This window comes from Prionailurus viverrinus, chromosome E1, assembly GCF_022837055.1.
Source record: "Prionailurus viverrinus isolate Anna chromosome E1, UM_Priviv_1.0, whole genome shotgun sequence".
NCBI lineage: Eukaryota > Metazoa > Chordata > Mammalia > Carnivora > Felidae > Prionailurus > Prionailurus viverrinus.
This window is the reverse complement of record NC_062574.1, coordinates 38,185,768-38,206,338: the sequence shown is the minus strand read 5'-3', so window position 1 is coordinate 38,206,338 and position 20,571 is coordinate 38,185,768. Positions and strand designations below refer to the sequence as shown.

Here is a 20,571-nt window from a genome sequence, read left to right as displayed (position 1 = left end):
TTACATTGGGCTCTTTCTATCCTTTTTAACTCAGTCTTTGCCCATATCTCTTTGCTTAAGGTGGATTCTGAGATGTTAAGTTGTAGGATCAGTAGCTGTGAGCTCCTTCAGTGGTTTGGCTGTGTGAAGGCTTTGTAGTCGAGCCTTCTGGGGTCAGATCAGCATGGCTCAATCCAGACACATCCTACCCAGCACACCAGCTCTGAGAAGCAGGCACATGCGGGCAGCGCTTTTCCTCCTGGGCCTGGATCGGAGGGGAGCTTGGGTTTAGGAGTGATCATCAAAGTGTCCTGGAGTCTGACTAGAGCTTTGGTTCTGGTGTAACTCCCAACATGTAAGCGCCTTGAGGGCAGGAGTGGTTGGTTTCTGGATTCATTGCTGTGTCCCCACTGCCCAGGACATAGCCTGGCACGTGGCAGATGCTTAGTCACTGTTTGGATGGATTGGGAAGGGGAGGGTTTCGTGCCCTTCTCCATGGCAGCAGTGAGTGTGGATAACATCAGGCTCGTTCTCTGTGTCGCACAGGTCATAACCTTTGAGTTCTGAGGTCACTTGTCCTGCAGGGACTTCTGAAAACTAGCCAGGTTCCTTTGATGATGAGCAGATGTAGGGCAGGAATAAAGCTCACAGAAAGGGACCTCCACCCCTCTGTGGGTTAGGATTGAAACTCTTAAGTTTTGCCAAGTCCCATGTCTTGTGAACACACCAGGCTTCCGTTGTATTGACCAGCTCTACCCGCTTTGCAGAAGCTGTCCCTCCAAGGCTTGCCCATGGCAGGTACAAGTCCGAGAGTCGGCCAGCCAGGCTCCATCTTCATCAGAGAAGAAAGAGACCATGGCCAGTGAGGCGGTGCGGCGTTAACGTGTGTGGGGCTCGCCGCTCTGTTTTCTCGGCTGTTAGAGCTCGTGCCCAGGCTGTGTCCCTCAAACACGGGCCAGGGCCTCTGCAGCCCACACTCTTGTCAGCAGCTCTCTCCCTCTACAAGAGGGCTTCATCTGTCTTCTCTAATTGTTTGCATGAGGACTGATGGCCAGTCCTAGATTTGCGCTTGTCCCGTTGCCCTGGGTGGTGGAAAAGTGCAAGATGCAAATCAGAATTGAGCTCTGGTGGTGGTGGTGGTGCTTGTTGTCCGTTGATGAACACAGGTTGCACACAGGGGCTCCGTGTGGCACGTCGTGTGTGTGCACATGGGTGACACGTGGGTGAGGCGTTAGGGTTTGTGGAGAGGTGTGACACGTCTCTGTCACGGAGATGTCCGTGTGGGCCTCTCCCCTGTGAACCCCAGACACGGCTGCTCACGGGGGAGAAGTGAATGGATCGTGAGGGGACAGAGACAGGACGCTCGCTGCCGGTTCTGGGGCAGACTTCAGTCTGGGCCTGGGGCTTGCGGGGCAGTGACCGTTCCGTGACCTGGTGTTTCACTCCTCCAGCTTCTGCTTCTCTGCACACTGACCGTCACCTGCTGCCCTTGTCACCCTCATAGGACGTGAGTGACCGAATAGAAAAGGAATCCCTGGACGGCCCGATAGTGAAGCAGCTGGAGCGAGGCGGGAGAGCCGTGGTGAAGACAGACTGGAGAGAGAACATCACCGTCCCCCTGCAGACAGGTGACCGTGCCGAGGCCCTGACGGCAGATGTTGGCAGACGCGTTTCAAGAGCAGCAGCCGTTTCTAGGAAGTGAACGTGGAATTGGCAACTCCGGGCTGTTTGGGCTCCAAATCCCCCTCGCAGGGTTGAGGCTTTTGTGGGTGTGTCCTCTGGGGTTTGGGCACAAATCAGACCTTTACACTGACGTGGGTTTCATGTCCCTTAGGGTGACAGGTGAGTGATGGGTGCCCTGCCCTCACTGGTTATTCCCGGTTGTGGGTGCAACCAGGAGGCAGAATTCAGACTGCCACTGCCCTCGGGTTCACTCTGGGGGACACACTCCTGTCAGTCACAAGTATGGCAGAGTTATGTCGCGTCTCAGTCTGATCGCTTAATCCCGGGGAACCCCAGCAGTCCTTTCCTTTTGAAATGTGTTTGTTACATTGTAGTCCTTGTTTTTTCCCCTAGATCTGCGTAAATTCAGAACCTATAAAGGTGGCTCTGTCCGCGACCTTCTCCGAGCCATGAGAAACAAGGTAAGGGGGGTGAACCCCAGATGAGGCCAGCAGCCCGGGTACAACCACCCTCCTCCTCCTTTCTGTCCTCTGGGTCCTTCCATTCATACTAGAATCCTGACCTCGCAGAGGCTCTTCTGTGTTGCCTCGGACGGGTTGTCTCTTCAGGGATGTTGTGAGGAGTTCCGCTCTGGGAAGCAGGCTCTCTGATGCTGCTGTTGTCTGTGGTGACTTTTGTATGCCCTGTGCCTGCCTGATACAGCGCCGCCGTATAAACTCCCTTAATGGAGACCTTCCCATGCAGGCCTGGCCCGCGGGCCACTCTGGTAGGGAAGCTCCCTCCCGCCTTCACAGCACCGGGCCAGGCCCAGCTCTGAGGCCCCCTCCTGAGTGAGGGGAAGCAAGTAAGATAAACAGATGGACTGTTGGGTGCATAAGCCTTTTCTCCTTTCAGAAAACCAGCTAACATCCTATCTTCCTTGGATAGTGAGAGGGTCTTTTAGCGGTGTTTCCCAGCTTCCCAGCTGCTAACCACCATGTCTGTGTGTCCGCCCTGTTTGCAGAAGCACCACTACCGGGAGCTCCCTGCGGAGGTGCGGGAGACGCTGGGCTCTCTCCCCGACGACTTTGTGCGCTACTTCACGTCCCGCTTCCCCCACCTCCTCCCCCACACCTACCGGGCCATGGAGCCCTGCAGCCACGAGAGGCTCTTCCAGCCTTACTACTTCCACGAGCCCCCAGAGCTCCGGCCCCCCGTGACTCCAGACGCCCTTTGAGCCAGGGTGGCCGCCGTTCTGGTGGCCCCAGCTGTGACTGAGGGCCTGGTCTCTACCAGCCCGAGCCTGATGCCTCCCGGCTTAGCAGGGAGACCAGGCCCCCAAACCAAGTGCCTTGAGCCTGCTCTACAGCCAGCAGAAGATGATGCTCACCCCAGGAAGTGGGGAACACGGCCCCCCCCCCCCACCCGCCTTGGCCTGTAGGATGCTGGGAAGCTGTTGGCCATGAAAGCTTTACATTCGGGGGTCCTCTGCCGAGGAGGGCCCATCGCAGAGGCAGCGAAGGAGGCATCCTCCACCTCCTCGTGGACACACGTGCTTCAGACTTACACTTGTCTGTAAACTTCCTGTTTGATGTCGGCCTATGAGGAAGAGAGAGGAGGGAGTGCTACGTTTTGCCTACAGGCAGGACCAGGAGCATCTCTCTCCTCGACCAGCTAGGCTGAGACGCACTCAGTGCAGCCTCTGCTCGGAGTGGGGCTCCAGAGGTGAGCGGCGCTAAGGAGGAAGAAGACGTTCAGAGGGTGTCGTTCCCCGGGTATCACAGATGCCTCGCTCATCGTGAACGTGCCCAAAGCCTCCCAGGTCACTATAACCAGTGTTCCCTGGGGGCAGCAGAGTCTGGAGTGTGGGGCGTGGCATTGGGACAGATCAGCACCACATGCCCCAGTGGCCTTTGGTGGATTTAAGGGGGTGCTTAGGAGCATTTGGGGGCGAGGGGTGGTAAGTTCCCCATCACGAAGAGCAGCACCCAGGCGAGAGCAGGCCAAATAGGACCCTCTCAGCCACCCTGGGAGAGCCCTGGGCCAGCAGGTGGGCAATGAGGTTCCCCCATCCCTGGACCCGGCAGGACGGGCCAGGGGGGCGGAGCCAAGGCCAGGGTCACCACTTGCTTCGTGGGCAGGTTTTTATGTTTCTCCTGGCAGATTTTAATAACTTTTGAACATACTGTAGAATGCTGCGTTAGCATAGGTAAGCTGAACTTGAAGTTTACTTGTGAAGAAGCTAAATGCAAGATCTATAGCACACTTTCTCTTTTGTGTGGCACCAAAAGTCTCCATCCCCTCCAGAAAGAGCGTTCGTGTTCAGAACGTGCTCTACTGCTGAGGAGTAAAACATTAGAGCAAGGCTATATACATCCATTAAACAGCTTCGAAGTGATATTCTCTACATTATGTCCATACCATCTTTTTTTGCTAAAACTAGTTTAATTTTTAACTTTAGTTTCAGTCAAAAATTCCTCTGTCTTTTCTCTACCGAGAGCCTTAGCAGTTAAGTGAGATTAGGGTACGAAGTAAGGAGATGTCTCCCGTGTCCTTTGTCCAGCTGGGTGAGCACATCATCACGCTGCCTTCAGTGCTGGCGACCGACCTCCGAGACTCAGGAGCGAGGGTGTACTGATGGACCGAGAACTCACTGTTTCTTCTGTGACGTGCTTGCTGATGGATTTGTATGAGGGCCTTCTGCCTTCGTCGAATTCAGTTCCCTTTCATAATGCCTGAAGTCACTTTTTTTCTTAAATTAGCATTATCCTGCGTCTTTAAACCTCATCAGTTACCTCATTGATACCTTGGAACCCTGGCGTTTTTGGCTGACATCGTGGTATCTTCTGCCATACTTCCCGTTTTTCAGGAACACGGCCAGACGCCTCTCCTCTCCCTGCTCTGATGCACCCGCACCATTGTCTGTATGGCTCTGTGGTTGGTCACTTCACAGCCGGGCCTGAGTGGTGATGGCCTGCCAGGCAGTCAGGTGGAGAAGGTGCCACAAGGGACGAACAGGGCCGTTGGCTCTCTGTGCTGCCGGGACCTGGCCTGCTTTGGTCTCATGGCTGAACAGTGTCCTGGGGGGAGTAGTCAGGTCACTTCTGGCTGCCCAGGGTTTGTGTCCTCTCCCTATCTGGGCCCACCTTGTCTCCAGGACGGCTGTTTTTTAAATGCCTTTTCTCTTTATCACCTTCATTTCTAACCACCCACCTTTCTCAGACTCCTGTATTCGATGTATTTTATTTTGAGTAGTCACTGTGTGAGCCAGGCAGGATCCTGGGTGCTGGGGATGCAGAGGTAAACAAGATAGGCAAAACCTCTGCTTTTTAAAGAGCGTGGAGTGAGAGAGAAAGTAAGAAAGTAAGCAGAAAGTAAGCACCAGTGCTCCCGGAAAAGCCAGAGGGTGGGCAAGGGCATTCATTTGCTGTTCACACTTCTTCTTTCTTAAAGCTGCCTGTGACCCAGAACCCGTCTGATCTGGTCAAGTCTGTTCCGTTGGCCTTCTGTCCGTCGCTTTTCGGAATCTGGTCACTCATCAGTCCCTCGGGTGGTTTGAAGAGGTCTCTTGTGTGGGCACTTGTCGTGGAAACACCTTGGGCATCATCTGCTATATCTTGTTCTAATCTGTAGAATTCTGGTTTCCTGTTGTGCTCAGTGTAGCGGGAAGGTGTCTTTTGCTAGAACAGGGTTTTTCAGCCGTGTGCATCGTGTAGCAGCTGAGCTATTTGATCTTTAGTGTGATTTCTAGAAGGCTGTTTAACTTTTTAGAAGTACGCTACTTTCATTTTTTCCGACAGAATTTAGTCGCATCTGTTAGGAACCCCAGGGACACTCTCATTAAATCTTGTCTTGAACCTCGCGTTGAATCTGTCTTCGGTGCGCCTGCCAGAATTTCTCCTGTTGCTTCTTGAGTCTTTTTGACTTCAGCGTATCAGAGCACTTGCACTTTTGGGGAATCACTGGTGTCCTTGGTAAGTCACTGAATCATCTAGTGGCTGACATAAAACCCGGGGCGCGGCAGGCTCTCCCTCCCACTCCCTCTCCATGCCATAGTCATCCTCGGTTCTTTCCGGTGAGACCTCACTCTGGCACATATTAGAAGATCCACAGGTTAGTGGGTCCAGCAAAGTATTTTCTTTCTGCCAACTCTAGAAGAAAGGTGTTTATCTCAGAGTCAACTTTTGGTGAGGTTTTGTGTGACTTGTTTCCCATTGCAGTTTCTCTCACTGCCGTGAAAGATGAGCCGGCTGCCCCCCTCGCACTTGTGGGGGGGCCTCTGGCCTGTAGGCCTTTCTCCTCTCAGCTGCTGTCTCTTCAGAAGCCGCGCTCTGGCCAGGCCTGGATGTCCCGAGACTGCTTTCATTCTCCAGCCCTGTTCATTGCATCCTTGGCCTTGAAGTCCTCACAGAGGGTAGACTGGTTCTTTGCCCCCCAAGAGCTGGATGAGGAAGCACACAGCACACCTGTAAAGAGTCTTCTAAGTTCTCTTTAGCTTTCTCTCTGCTCGTTTAGTTCCTGAAATCCCTTTTCTTTGTACGTGTCAGTGTCTTTTCCTTGCTGATGCCTTCACCATCCCGGAGCAGTCCTTTCAGTTGAGTATGGCTTGGCATTGGTCTCTCCTAGGAGAGAGTCACCAGGTGCCCCATACGGATGGGCCCAAATTCCGCCTTCCAAGGTTGGACCATTACCTTTTAAATCAAAGTGTCCCTTCTTCCCATACTTTGTTTCTTTTATGAAACAGTGATTTCCCATGAGTAACCCAGGTTCCCGTTTCTTGTATGAGCACGTAAACCCTTTCTGTTTTCATTGGACAACCACAAAGAAAGCATCTGCGACGAGCCTACCACTGGAGCAGCCTTAACGCTCTGGCCAAAGCCCGCACCCCGCTCGCTTCACCCTGTGCTCTCTGTGTGTTCGGCGGGTACAGTATTTCTTTTCAGTATCCCAAAAGCTGTGACGGGGGAGTCCCCACTTACCTGGAAAGCATTACCAGTCAAACATGCGGCATTCTCAGATGCAGACCTTACGTAGTGTTCCTTTTGCAATGACCTATTTATTTAACCTATTTATATTTATTTAATTTTTACTCTGACGTATACCCGGTTACAATTGCACTTGCTTTGAAAGCACATCAGATTTGTTTTGGACAACACACCCCTGACCATTTTAAAACTGGAAAAGTTCTACTGTATCCTTCCACGGAATGGATGCCTCACAGTGGTTTTGTCATTAAAGGGTGAATGATTTGGTCAGGGTAAAAATTTTCATTTTTAAGTGATTTTTTTTTTTTAAAGAAAATTCTGTGCCATTGTGTCTTCTCTGTGGACGGTTGTTTAATGGGTATGTGTTAATTGTGTGATAGAATCCTCGTTGTGAACCTACAATCCTCTTTTTAGCTTTATATTTTATAAACTGCCAGATTGTACAATTTTTATGTGTATTTTTAAAGCTTGATGTGAGGGTAATTATCTAAGTTAAACAGCCTATTTTTGTACCTCCTGTACAGTTTTATAATTCTGCTGATTCATGATGGCGTCTCATGTTGCGCCAATGACAAATAAAGGTAGTTTTAGATCTGGAAGTTGATTTCATCTTCTTAAAGACTTGACCTTGACCCTCACCTTCAGGCAAGGGGTCACTCCCAGCTCTCTTCCTGGGTGTGATGTCTGGGTGGTGAAGGCGAGCGGCTGACTCAGCGGGTAGGGGGACGCGGTTGCCCGCCGGCATCCACGGCAGGGTCCGGGGGGCTGGAACGTCCTCCTTGGAGGCTGCGGGAAAACGTTCCTTGAAACCCTGCAGGGAGTCCCCAAAAGTATTGGTTTGGGCTGAATTCCAGGAAGCTGGCCAGGCTGGGACCAAACTGCCCCATGGCAAGTTTGGGGTGTGTGTACAGTGAATGGGGTACTGGACCGAAAAGCCCGTGAAGGGATTAAAGCCACTGCAGTCACGGCCAGCACAGTGCTGGGAAAGCCATGATCTGAGCATGTCAGGCGCACGTAATCCGTCTACCCACACGCCAGGGAATGAGCCCAGCGGCCAGTCTGGTTGGAACTTTGGATCCTGCCAGCGTGCTTCCTGCTTTCCTCCCCCCATCCCGTCTGGTGAAAGCGGAGGAGGCTGCTCTTTCTCTTGCATCATGGAAAGGGACCGCTCACAATGCACTGGGACTGGCTCCTTCTGCTCCGCCTGCCACCATCCCATCCCCCGGCCTCGGTGGGACCCCAGGACCATCCCCGAGAACCGTGGACACACCCTCCCTCCGAAGCTCTGGGTCTCGGATGTGGACAAATCCCAGGAAGTGTGAGGGGGCTGCGGGATGCCGTGGACGCCTGGCCGCTGCCTCCTGCCATCTGATGCAACAGCACAGACCGCTCTCGGATTCCCCACGGAGCTGCTAAGCCAGGGCAGGGGCCACATGTTGAATTGGCCCAGGCCAGGGAGGCAGACAACTGGTCGCACCCTTAGCTGGCTCTGAGAGCAGTGAGAGAGGTGCGGGTCCTCAGGAGGAAGGCCAGCAGGTGGTTGGGACACTGGCATGGCCAGGGCCATGGTTCTGGGCCACCGAGGCAGGGCTTGCTGTTTTGCATGCTGAGTCAATGTTGGGCCTGTGAGAAAGGGTACTTTTTTCTGAGCGTTTGATACATTTCATGAGGTAAATGTGTATATACACACAACGGTATTTCATCAGCAAAGGCACCCGCTTGTACTCTGTTATTTGTCCCCTCCGTCATTTATGCTGGATGCATGCCATAGCTAGGAGAGCTCATGAAGAGCCAAGTAACAGCCCCACCCGCCTGCCCTTCCCACTGGGCCAGGCACTGCTGGGGCATCCTGTGCCCTGATCACACATTGGCCTTCTTCTCTCCCCCTGCAGACCAACATTTCCTTTAAGATCAAAAACATACATCTTTGACTTTAGTGAGAGACTGACCAGACCCTTTGCCAAGGCCAAAGATCCGGTGATGAGCTTGTATCTGGACCAGTTAGCTGTGGGCAGAGGTGGTAGGGCTGGTAAGAACATGGCAGCCCCTGGGAAACCATATTCAAAGATGCCAGGCAGCAGAGGGAGCAGTTTCCAGAAACAGGAGGGGCTGGGCCGGAAGGACAGACCTGAGTGAACTTGGCCTCTGAGAGGGTTGGCAGGTGAATCCAGGAGGTGTTCTTTCCCGCCCTCCCCAACCTATGCCTTTCCAAATTCACCTTCTCCATCCCAGGCCTGCTCAGTGTTTTGGATGAAGCCACTGCAGTGTGCTCATTGGGTTTGCCTGCTGGCAACACAAACCTGGAAAGAGTGACGAATCACCCAACGCAATTCAGGGCCCAATCAAGATTCCAGAAGATCTCGAGAAACTGGAATGCCAAGCCCAAACCCCAAGGATGATGGGAAGCCCTGCCTTGACATTACAACGGGGTTGGGGGAGGAGAGCAGAGCCCTGAGGAGCCTGGAAACTGTCACAGACACTTGAAACAAGAGCTGTCGTGGCCTCAGACATCTGTCACGTGATGAGACACTGGCTTTGCAGTCTTGCCCCGGAGGGTTTAAGCTAGCCCAGTGGGGAGCATGGTCCGGACGGGATGTTGAGCTGCCCAACGGTGCCAAAGGAGGCTTGGCAAGTGAGTGAGCGCTGGGTCTCTGGAGGAATCCAGCAGAAGGGAAAGGCCTCATCCTGAACAGATTAGGAAGAAATTCTTCCTTGGGTCACGGGCTGGACTCTGGTCCCTTCCAAATAAGCATCTATGACTAAGATCCACCCACCTCTTGCAGTAATGAGCTCCTGGAAAACACTGCCTGACCGGGTATGAATCACAGGAAGCAGGGAGCGGAGGCCCGCAGGAGAACTGTTGACAATTGGAGGGGGTGGGGTGGTGTTCTCCAGGATTCTGCCAGGGCTGTGTGGTATTCCAGACATGGGTGCCCTGAGAGTGGTTATACAAGGTAGAAAAACCAAGGGCCACAGTTTAGGACACTAGTTTAGGGCCACTCATTTAGGACAAGTTTGCACCTCAGAATACCAGTTCTAAGGAATATTACACTTAGGGAAAAAAGGTTCTATGACCAAATAAACTTGGGAAATGATGGATTGAAGACGGGTTTCATATTTACTGCAGTACTATTCAGAGGCTTTTCATATACTAACAGAGGGGCGCCTTGGTTGGCAAAGTCAGTGGAGCGTATGACTTTTGATCTTAGGGTTGTGAGTTCAAGCCCCACATTGGGTGCGGAGCCTACTTAAAAAAAAAAAAAGAAAAACACCATGTACTAACAGGATATTCTCTGAGAGGATACATATATATATCTCGAATTACTGCCTTCAAATTTTTTTTTTTAATTTTTTTTTTTCAACGTTTATTTATTTTTGGGACAGAGAGAGACAGAGCATGAACGGGCGAGGGGCAGAGAGAGAGGGAGACACAGAATCAGAAACAGGCTCCAGGCTCCGAGCCATCAGCCCAGAGCCCGACGCGGGGCTCGAACTCACGGACCGCGAGATCGTGACCTGGCTGAAGTCGGACGCTTAACCGACTGCGCCAGCCAGGCGCCCCAATTTTTTTTTTTTTTTTTAAGCATGTTTGGAGTGGCAGAGATCATAATGTTTTTAACAAATCTTATTTTATTTTCCTCTTTCTGGATTTCTAGGAAGACAACATTCCCAGCCTCCTCTGAAGTTAGGTTGGGGTGTGTGACTAACTCTGGCCAATGGGGGGGGGTGGAGTGGGCAGGGGGGGCGGAGTGGAAGTAAAACGTGGCATTTCTGAGTCTCAAAGCGTTTAAGAGCTGGGGCACAACCCTCCAGCTCTGTCTTCCTTTGACACAGTGACGGGCCAATCGTGGGGTCTACATACTGAAAGGACACAAAATGGAAGCAACCTGAATCATGCAGTCACCACCCGGAACGCAGCTGTCCTGAAAAGTCTCCTGACTCGGAGTAAACTTCTTATCAGTAAAATAAATAAACAAACAAACAACAAACCCTTGTGTTAAGCCGCCCAGACGGGCTGGGTTAGTTACCACAGCCCAGCTGAGCCCAAATTGACTAAAACTTTAGGTAGAAAGTATCCAGGAGAAAGGCTGCTACGCTTCACCTGAAAGTTAAAGGTCAATGCCAAGCCATTTGTGCTTTTAGCCAGCTAAAGAAGTCGTACCGTTGACAATCTGAGGGGTCAAAGAAGAGGGATTCTCCTCCTGCTGCTTTTTCATCCACCTCCCCTACCCCCATCCTGAATACCCTGTTCGGTTTCTATGGTTACCCGTGGTAACGTGATGGCTTGGCGGTTGGCTGTGCTCAAGGTGACCCCTGTTGAGAAGTGGCTGAACTCAGCAAGGGAAGGTGGGAGGGGCAGGGCCATAGCACCCCCCACCCCCAACACACACACACACACACACACACACACACACTCTCTTCCCTTGGCCCCACGGGGCCTGCCGGCTCCATAGTGATCTCTCCCAGGGCTTGGGAGGTCTGGGTTGGCGGGAACTGGAGGAGGGTGAAGCTGGGAAGGAGCGTTCCTCTCATTAGCACCTACCTCCCCAGAACAATTTTAGGGGGAGAGAGGCAGGGACTGAGGGGCAGAAGGTGGACCATTTATGTTAGGCCCCAGGCAGCATGAAGCTGTGGGTCTGACCTCCATTCCGGAAGGCTCAGAAGCCCACCTTCTTGCTCTTACGCTGCAAAGGGAGGAAACTGAGGGATAAACACAGACAATAATGAAGAGAAAACTCGGGTGCCTGGGTGGCTCAGTCAGTTGAGCGTCTGGCTTCAGGTCATGATCTCACGGTTCGTGGGTTCAAGCCCCGCATATGGCTCTGTGCCGACAGCTCGGAGCCTGGAGCCTGCTTTGGATTCTGTGTCTCCCTCTCTCTGCCCCTCCCTCACTCACACTCTCTCAAAAACAAATAAATATTTTTTAAAAATTAAAAAGAAAAAATAACACCACAACAGCTATTGCTTAGCAAATACTGCTTTTTCCCCTTCCAACGTGTGAGCCATGTTTTGTCACTCTAAGTGGTCAGGTGGCCGTCACAGGGAGTGGGAGGGCAGACGGAGTGGAAAACACGTTGGTTGGAAAGGAAGCCCTCTCAGGTAGAATTTGCTATAACCAGGATAACTCAACACACTGCTGTTGTCTGTAGGTCTTAGGATTTTTAGCTAGGTCAGTGTTTTTCGAACCTTGATCATATCAGAGTCATAGTGTGGGAAACAGGAAATTTACACAGGCCTGGTCCTATCCTGCTTCAACAAGCCCGTAGCTCTGCATTCTTTGATTTCCAGGTGATTCTGGCATACCCCAGAGTTTGAGCACCATTGATCTAGGCCATAGTGCTTATTGCAAAAAGGAAGCTCCCAAGACATACGGTCAATGCTTTGGCATATCTCTCACCTATTAAAAATAAATGTGTATCAGTTTTTAAATCCAAACTTGAACGATATCATGTATACTTTTTGAAAATCCTACTTTCAACGTTTATTTATTTTGGGGACAGAGAGAGACAGAGCATGAACAGGGGAGGGGCAGAGAGAGAGGGAGACACAGAATGGGAAGCAGGCTCCAGGCTCCGAGCCATCAGCCCAGAGCCTGACGCGGGGCTCGAACTCACGGACCGCGAGATCGTGACCTGGCTGAAGTCGGACGCTTAACGGACTGCGCCACCCAGGCGCCCCGAAAATCCTACTTTCCACAAGCCAGCTGAGGAGGAGCTGTGGTCATCAGATTTCCGGTGGATTCTCTTACTACAGCAGAGTGAGCAAGGGCTCATCACCTGGTTTCCTTAAGCTACCAGCTCCCTGAAGAAACATGGCCAAGCCCGCAGTCAGAGACCCCCTGCACCTACCAATGGCCCCCGTAGAGTGTGTTCCATGGAAACTTCGGGGAGGATCTCGTTATTGCTTGTCCCCAAAGGCGTGGCTGCATGTGGGACTTCTTCCATTGTGCTGGACACTGGCGAGTTCTTTCAACCTCAAGAAAGGTTGGCTTGTCTAATTTTTAAATAATTGTCTCCCCTCCATTTTCTCTGTTTTTATTTTCTGGGAGTTTCAACAGTAGAATGTTAGAACTCTGGGTTTGATCCTTGGTGTCGATTATGGTTTATTTCTTATATGACATTTGTTGATTTTATTCCTTCTGGAACACTTTTCTTAGTTTCAGCAATAATTTTTATTTATTTTTTAAATGTTTTTAATGCTTATTTATTTTTGAGAGAGAGAGAGAGTGTGTGCATACAAGCAAGTGGGAAAGGGGCAGAGAGAGTGGGAGACACAGAATCCGAAGCAGGCTCCAGGCTCCAAGCTGTCAGCCCAGATCCTGAGGCGGGGCTTGAACTCATGAGCCGTGAGATCGTGACCTGAGCTGAAGTCGGCTGCTCAACCAACTGAACCACCCAACTGAGCCACCCGTGTGCCTGCCCCTCAGCAATAATTTTTAAATTCCAAGGGCTCTGGATCCTTGACCCTTTCTTAAGGGGAAATTAGTATTTCAGGATACTAATTGGACATGGGGGAGGGGGTAGTTCTTCAGTTCCCTGTATCATCTCTATATCATTTTGAGTAATTTTTATCTTGATCTCTCTTTTCCAAGTTGCAGATTTTCCTAAGTGTTAGTGATGCTTCATGGCTTATACATACTAAAAAATGAGGCAAAGAAAAAGCTGATTGAGGCCCTGTGTTGGTGAGTAGAGTTTTCAGCTGGTACGCTTTGTTTTTAGGTTATTATATGGGGAAATCTTAGATGCCAAAGGGCAGAGGTCTTTGCTCCAAGGTTCTTGAGTGTGTTTGGAGAAGAGTCTTCTGATTGTTGGCCTAGGGACTGACGACTACTATCCGTCCTTCTGCATCAGGGGTCAAATGTTTTATGAACCAACTTCTAGTTCATTCCCATTCTGACATGTCACTCCCAGCTTCCACCGTCTTTCCCCTGAATCTCCAAGGTGAAGCCTCTCACTTGTTCTGCAAGGCAGATCTGCCCCCTCCTCAGCTCTGTCTCATTTATGCATTACTGTAGGCTGAGGCAAGTGCCCTTAGCTAAGGCTTCAGCCTGCAGGGGTAACTTAGCCTGTTGGGGGTGGGGGTGCTGAGTGGGCACAGCAAGTGCTAAGAGGGGACACTGAGGGAGTGGATGGGAAAGTGGTTGACCTTGGGGTCCAGGCTGATGGAGGGAGATAGGAATGTGGTCAGGGAAGATTCTGGAGAGGAAGAATACAGAGGTGGAGGAGTATTGCATGGTGAAAAAGTAAGACTTGGCTGCAGGGGTGGGTGGTGGAGTGAAGGTAGAGAAGACTCTTACAGCTTGAGGAAGTGAGTGGATGTTGAGACTCAGGTATAGCAGGGTCTTCTGGTAGACACTAGGGTTGCCCAGGGTGACAGCAAGAGTCAGGGGGCAGGGGAGGTAGGGGTAGGTAGCAAAACAGAGCCAAAGTCCTCTAGGAATCCCAGATTGGGCAATGGCCTTCTCTGAGATGCGGAGTTGGCATGGGCCTCGAGGGAGGGAGGGCACAGCACATGAGGGTGGGTTTGCTTTCAAAACACTGAAGCCATGAGGAATCCGCTAATACCCGACGCCCACCCAGCTCAGAGATACAGGAAGTCTCCACTCAGGAGGAATGGGGGAAAAGAGGCATGGTCAGAGGAGGGCCAGTCTCCAGCCAGGACAAGGAATTGGAGGGTCTGGGAAGATGTGAGGGATATGGGCCAATTTCTCTCTAGTAAAACAGGTTTCAGAGGGCACATGGGAGGTTTGAGCCAAGGGAAGCACTAACCTGAATATGGGTGAAAGCTCAGGGCTGGTGGGGGCCAAGCATGATATACTTTAGACTGACAAGACCCAGGACTATACAAGTGGGTGGGAAATGCTCCTTCAGGTTGTGATCTGAATGGACAGAAAGTTGGAAAGTTGCTCAGAAGCCAGAAGTGACTTGGGGCCCCCGGGAGGTGGCGGGGCCTTGACTTTGTCAGCTTCTGAGGCCCTCTTACACACCAACAGAGGAACCGAGGCAATTCTCTGTTGTTGCAACAGAACCTTACTGGCTGTGTGGCCTCCTTGTGGTTGGAGAGCCTGCGCAGCTGCGGGGGAACAGGGAAGACAGATTCAAGCCCCAGTGCTAGCTCCATGAGGTCCTATCCCTGCCGCTGGGCCCTGACCCTGCAGCAGGTCTCATTTACAGAATATGCAAATTCGAACCATTTCAAAAATACAAAGACCTGGTAGTATCCAATTTCTAAAAAATAATCTTTAACCATATTCAAAAATCTCTTTTTTTGAGTGAGAGAGAGAGAGAATGCGAGCAGGAGAGGGGCAGAGGGGGGGACAGAAGATCCAAAGTGGGCTCTGTGCCGACAGCAGAGAGCCCCATGCGAGGCTCCAACTCATGAACTGTGAGATCATGACCCGAGCTGAAGTCGGACACTTAATGGACTGAGTCACCCAGGTGCCCCTAAATATCTCTCAGTCTAACATTCAGGTCCCAAAAGAGAATAGTCTCATGGTAAAAAAATCCAAAAAATTACCACATAGATCTCTTCTTGGATTTTTTGCCTTTGTTCTTCCAACAAGCTAAGGAGCTCTCAAGGAGCTGCCTTTGGTGTCTGTCCTAAGGAAGCAGTTTGTTTTCCCAACTGGGTTCCTAGTAAAGCATCTCAGTTCATTCTCTCCCTTGCAGGGAAGGTTAAAGGAAGGAAAAGACAGCTAGTGGCTCCCCTGACATCCATGTTTTCCGGAGAAAAGGCAACCTCCCTTCTGTAAAGACCCTCCCAGCTCTCCCTCCCTCAGCTCTTTGGCTGTTGGGTGTTTATGGGTACATTCACTGCCTCTGTATAGATCACCTTCCTTAAAAACAGCCTCTCAGGATCCCAGCCCATTTCCAAACTCCTTGTGGTTGCAAAAGAAATGGGATCTAGCACTGCCACAACACTTGGAGAACTCAACTGTCGGGCCTTTCAGACTGAGCAGGACTCCTGTCAGCCTCTAGATGGCGCCCGAGTGCAGCCTCTCTTCCTACTCCCTCGGTGGCAGCGTTCAGGTCCACCCTTGACCTGGGCGTGGCTACTGCTCCTGCTGCCAACTCGGCCAGGCTGCTCCATAGGAGATGAGACCAGAATCCAAAAACAAGGCCAAAGGACCTGGTGTTGTAAACAAAAGTCCTTCAAGAGCCAGTAGTTTTCGAAATAATGCATATTCACAAGCTTTTCTCACTCGAGGATGAGCATGTAACATACTATGTACGGGTCCCTCCGTGTATGGAGGTGATCTTGGGGTCTGACATTCTGTGGATCCGTGCAGTAGTCAAGATGTGTACTAAGGCATTCTTGAGCACAAGGACACAGACAGGTGCACGTCCGGGCACCAGTTGTAACAACTATCATAAACTTGGTCAGGTACTTATCATGTACCAGGCTCTGAGCCAGTGTTTTACAAATCATTGGATTTATTCCTTCCAGAAGCCCTCTGAGGGGGCTCTAAGGTGGGCGAGAGGGCCCTGGAGCTTAAATGTGGGATCCCAATTGCCTGGAATAATCTTTGCGTGGTCTCTTGCTGCTGCTGCTGCTGCTGGATGCCTGTTCAGCTACTACCCACCAACTACTCAACTCCACATCCATATGGAGTAAGCACAGCAGAAATGTAGTCTGTTAGGATTTTCTGCATGTTACAGATGAGCAAACAGAAGCTCAGAGAAGTTAAGCAGCTTGCCCAAGGTCACACAGCCGGCAAGGAGCTGTGCAGAGATTCAAACACAGGTTCTTTTAACTCCACTCCACCAGACTGACCCCACAGTCTCCGTCATTCAGCCCATAGGCCAATGAGTCTGTGAAGCACCAGCCTTCCAAGGACCTGGTCAGCATTTCTACTCTGAACCTCTGTTTTCTACTTGTACTTTATTTAAACCGAGAGCACTTTCCCATTCTTGCTAAAGCAGCGCGGTCTTAGGACCAGAAGCATCAGCATCACCTGGGAACTTTCAGGGATACAAATTCTCAGGCCTCATGCCAGACCTGCTAAAACAGCAACTCTGGGGCTGGGGTTCTCCATGCTAATGCATGCCAAATTTGAGGGCACTTGCTGTAAAACTCATGTCTCCTAAAACCAAGTCCCTATGCTTAATTAAATCCAACAAGCATTGACTGAGCCTGCTCTTGGTGGCTCAAAGAGGAAGACACCAGAAACCTAGCAGAGAAGGGAAGGAAATAGACATGAAATGTGAAAAAAATGGTGGGGAGCAGAAACAGGAGTTGGAGGACTGCTGGTCAGGGATGGACCCAAATGATCTGTGCAGCTTTTTAAGTGGGCACATAGGGAGAGCCTGGGTGGCTCAGTCAGTTAAGCATCTGACTTTGGCTCAGGTCATGATCTCATGGTTTGTGGGTTCAAACCCCACATCGGGCTCTGTGCTGACAGCTCGGAGCCTGGAGCCTGCTTTGGACTGTGTCTCCCTCTCTCTCTGGCCCTCCCCCACTTGCACTCTGTCTCTCTCTGTCTCTCTCTCTCAAAAATAAATAAAGCATTTTTTAAAAATAAAAAAGCAGGCACACAGGGTTATAATTGGACAGTTCTGGGGTGAACCCAGCACCTCTAGGGGTAAAAGCTGCATAGACAGTTCTATTGGAGATGGCTTTTGGGGCTTTACAGCCAGGCTTCAGTCAAGCTGGGCATCCAGGTGGAGTATGATACTGTTTGCAATAGAATAGATGACACCCTTCCTTCTGAAGACGGATCGCCTCGGCCTTCCCCTTCCTGAGCTCACTCTTGGGGATTTGCGGATGACTTTGCTGCCTCTTCATGCATCTTCTGTGCTCTGTGCCCACAGCTGACCCCTGCCTTCCCAAACGCACCAAATTAGACCATGCCTTCGTGCGTCTCCTCCCGATTACTTCTGGACTTCTCACTCACATTTCTGCTTTTCCACCCCGTGTGCTGGTCCTCAGCATTGTGCATGCTGGAATTACCTGGAGAGCCTAAAAAACCACAACATACACACACACACACACACACACACACACACACACACACACAGAATATGCAACTATTGCGATATGCAGCAAGGGACACATGCTAAAAATAATTTCTCTGAAATTCCAATTTAACTATATTTTAGGAGAGTCAGAAACAGCATTGGGGACCAGGTCTAGACACCCTGACAGGAGAATGGGTCGATGAGATCCACTGTAAATGCCGGGGCTCAATCCTGTTTCCTGAGCCCCTTCTCTCATTGTGCCCCCTCTGAAAACAAGTTTGGGTCCACAAGGTCGCACTCAGCCAGCAGGGAGGTCTAGCCAGCCTCCCCCGCCCCCCACTTCAAGTTATCACAGTCCTGGCTCTGATTAATGATTCTGGGGCCTGATGTCTCATGAGGCACGAGGGGTCCTGGAGGGGGTCCAGCGACAAGCCTCACATACCTTTCTCAGACAACTCACGTGTTCCCGTGGCCCATGGCGTGCCCTGATGCAGCAAGATGCTGCCTCTGACAAAAGAGAGCAAGTCTGAATTATGAAGGAACAGTATGTGAGGCAAAGCAATCTACAGTGAACCGCTTACACACTTCTACTTTCTTCAGTACTATGCAATTTGGCCCTCACTGAGAATTACGAACACAATTGCCAAAATGCTGTGTTACTTCCTAAAGCTTGAACCAAAATACATGTGGAGATGTTCTCAAATATTGATGCCTTTTCCCCCATCCTCTTGTGAAGACCCAGCACCATATTAAGCCACTGGTGCTGGGGCCAGTCCAAACAATGTGCAATTTTATTCTGGAACATTCCTTGGTTGACGGATCAGGTTCTCTGGCGCGATTCATGGTTTCTTACTATGGACTCTGGTTGCACAAGGCAGAAACCAGCTGAAACTGGTTTAAGCAAAAATGGCAACAGGATAGGCCCGTGGAAACCAACCTTCAGGAACAGTCTTCAGGAATGGCTGGAACCAGGGACTAGAACATCATCGGAATGTTTTCACCTCTTCTCTGTACATTTTGACTTCCTCGCCTTCTACAGATCCCTTCTCTCCTCTGAATGGTGTGATAACCTCAGGCAACCTCTGTCCTCCAACTTCTGCAACCAGGCAGGAAAAGGCTCTTTCTTCAACTGCTAAACAACAATCCCATCAAGCAAAACAAAACTCAGGGTAAGACCTGAAGTTGGGGTACCATGATGCCAACCTTGGACAAGTCATTTGGCAGGAAAGTGGGGTTGAGTCGGAGGACAGAAGCTCCCTAGAAAACCTTCTGAAGTAGGGAAAGGAGGCGTTCCCCGCAAAAAGGGCCAAGTCCAGACGTGACTCCTGGGGAAATTACAAGTGGGATATGCATCCCAATTTATGTCTATAACAGATGCCATCAAGTCACATGAGCTCCTCCAACTTGGGCCCTGATGCCCTCCCACCCCACATTCTACATTGGCTTTGTTTTGTCAGCATATATGACAGGAAGTTTCCAAAAAGAACTTTTGTGAAGACACTGAGGCACAAAAGTACCAAGACAGATTGTTCCAGAGCCCAGCAGACCCTCAGCACTCATGCCCTTGACTGTCCTGTGGCCTCTCACACGATCTGATTTGTGACTTCGCTAAGCGAGGAATTTAAATGGTGTGCTGTGGGGCTGGCCTGTGGTCGCAAGCTCCCCCGCTCGTGGGTGAGCCTCGCTGGCCGCCCAGCCCCCACCTCTGCACCTGCCTTTGATATTTTCTACCTACTGGAACAAAACCACTCTGCTAGGGTAGGTTTTTTTAAATTGCTAGGCAACGTGGCAGGTGTGACAAGATCTGAGAAAGCAATGGTTCTTAGTCACAAATAGAAGTTTCTCGTGGCAGGGCATGTCAGGTACAGGGAATGCCACCTCTGTGGCATTAAGTAGCCTCATGCGGGGGGACAAGAGATGGCTCATCCTGGAACTGTCTACTCGTCAAAGGCCCCCAGTAGCGCAGAAACTGCACATCAAAAGAGAGAGTAGGGGGAAATGGTATGGCGGTTCCTCAAAAAATTACACATAGAACTATCCCATGATCCAGTAATACCGCATTCACCTCAAAGAGCTGAAAGCGGGACTCAGGGACATATTTGTGCCCACGTTCATAGCAGCGTTATTCACAATAGCCAGAAGGTGGAGGGACCCAAGTGTCCATCAACCAATGGATGGATAAACAAACTGTGGTGTCTACCTGCAATGTCGCTCAACCTGGGTGGCTCAGTCGGTAAGCGTCCGACTTCAGCTCAGGTCATGATCCCACGGTTCGTGAGTTCGAGCCCCGCGTCGGGCTCTGGGCTGACAGCTCGGAGCCCGGAGCCTGCTTCCGATTCTGTGTCTCCCTCTCTCTCTCTGTCTGCCCCTCCCCTGCTCACACTCTGTCTCTGTCTCGCTCTCTCAAAAAGTAAATAAACATTCAAAAGAATTCTAAAAGGAAGTGAATTCTGACACATGCCAGGACATGGATGAACCTCGAGGACGTCACGCTAAGTGAAGTAACCCCGTGACCAAAGGACAAATACTGTACAATCCTATTCATATGCGGTTCCTAGAATAATCGAATTTGTACGGACAGAAGGCAGAACGGTGGTTGCCAGAGCCTGGTTGGGGGGACGGGGGGGGGGGGGGGGGCGGGGTGCAGGGTGGTGAAGTTAGTGTTTCATGGGACAGGGTTTCCGTTTGGGAAGATGATAAAGTTCCGGAAGTGGATGGATGTTGGCGATGGCCGCACAACAATGTGAATGTACTGAACGCCACAGAACTGTCTGCTAAAATAGTGACCGCGGTAAATCTTCTGGAGCCTAAATGTTGTCACCATTTAAAAGAAGAGGGAGGGGCGCCTGGGCGGCTCAGTCGGTTAAGCCTCCGACTTCAGCTTGGGTCATGATCGCACAGTTGGCTGGTTCGAGCCCCGCATCGGGGCTCTGCGCTGACATCGCAGAGCCTGGAGCCTGCAGCCTGCTTCGGATTCCGGATCTCCC

General features: G+C 51.0%; 1 protein-coding gene across 2 annotated transcripts in view; it reads left to right on the top strand.

The window, feature by feature from the left end:
• The window catches only part of ERN1 (endoplasmic reticulum to nucleus signaling 1), an 80,253-nt gene extending 73,028 nt beyond the window's left edge, over nt 1-7,225 (top strand). For both annotated transcript variants that reach the window (XM_047833886.1, XM_047833885.1), the window contains exons 20-22: nt 1,484-1,607; nt 2,056-2,123; nt 2,666-7,225. In XM_047833886.1, coding sequence (XP_047689842.1) covers nt 1,484-1,607; nt 2,056-2,123; nt 2,666-2,878 — 405 coding nt within the window. In that variant the 3' untranslated portion in view covers nt 2,879-7,225. The remainder of the gene's footprint in view (nt 1-1,483; nt 1,608-2,055; nt 2,124-2,665) is intronic.
• The last annotated feature ends 13,346 nt before the right edge of the window (nt 7,226-20,571 follow it).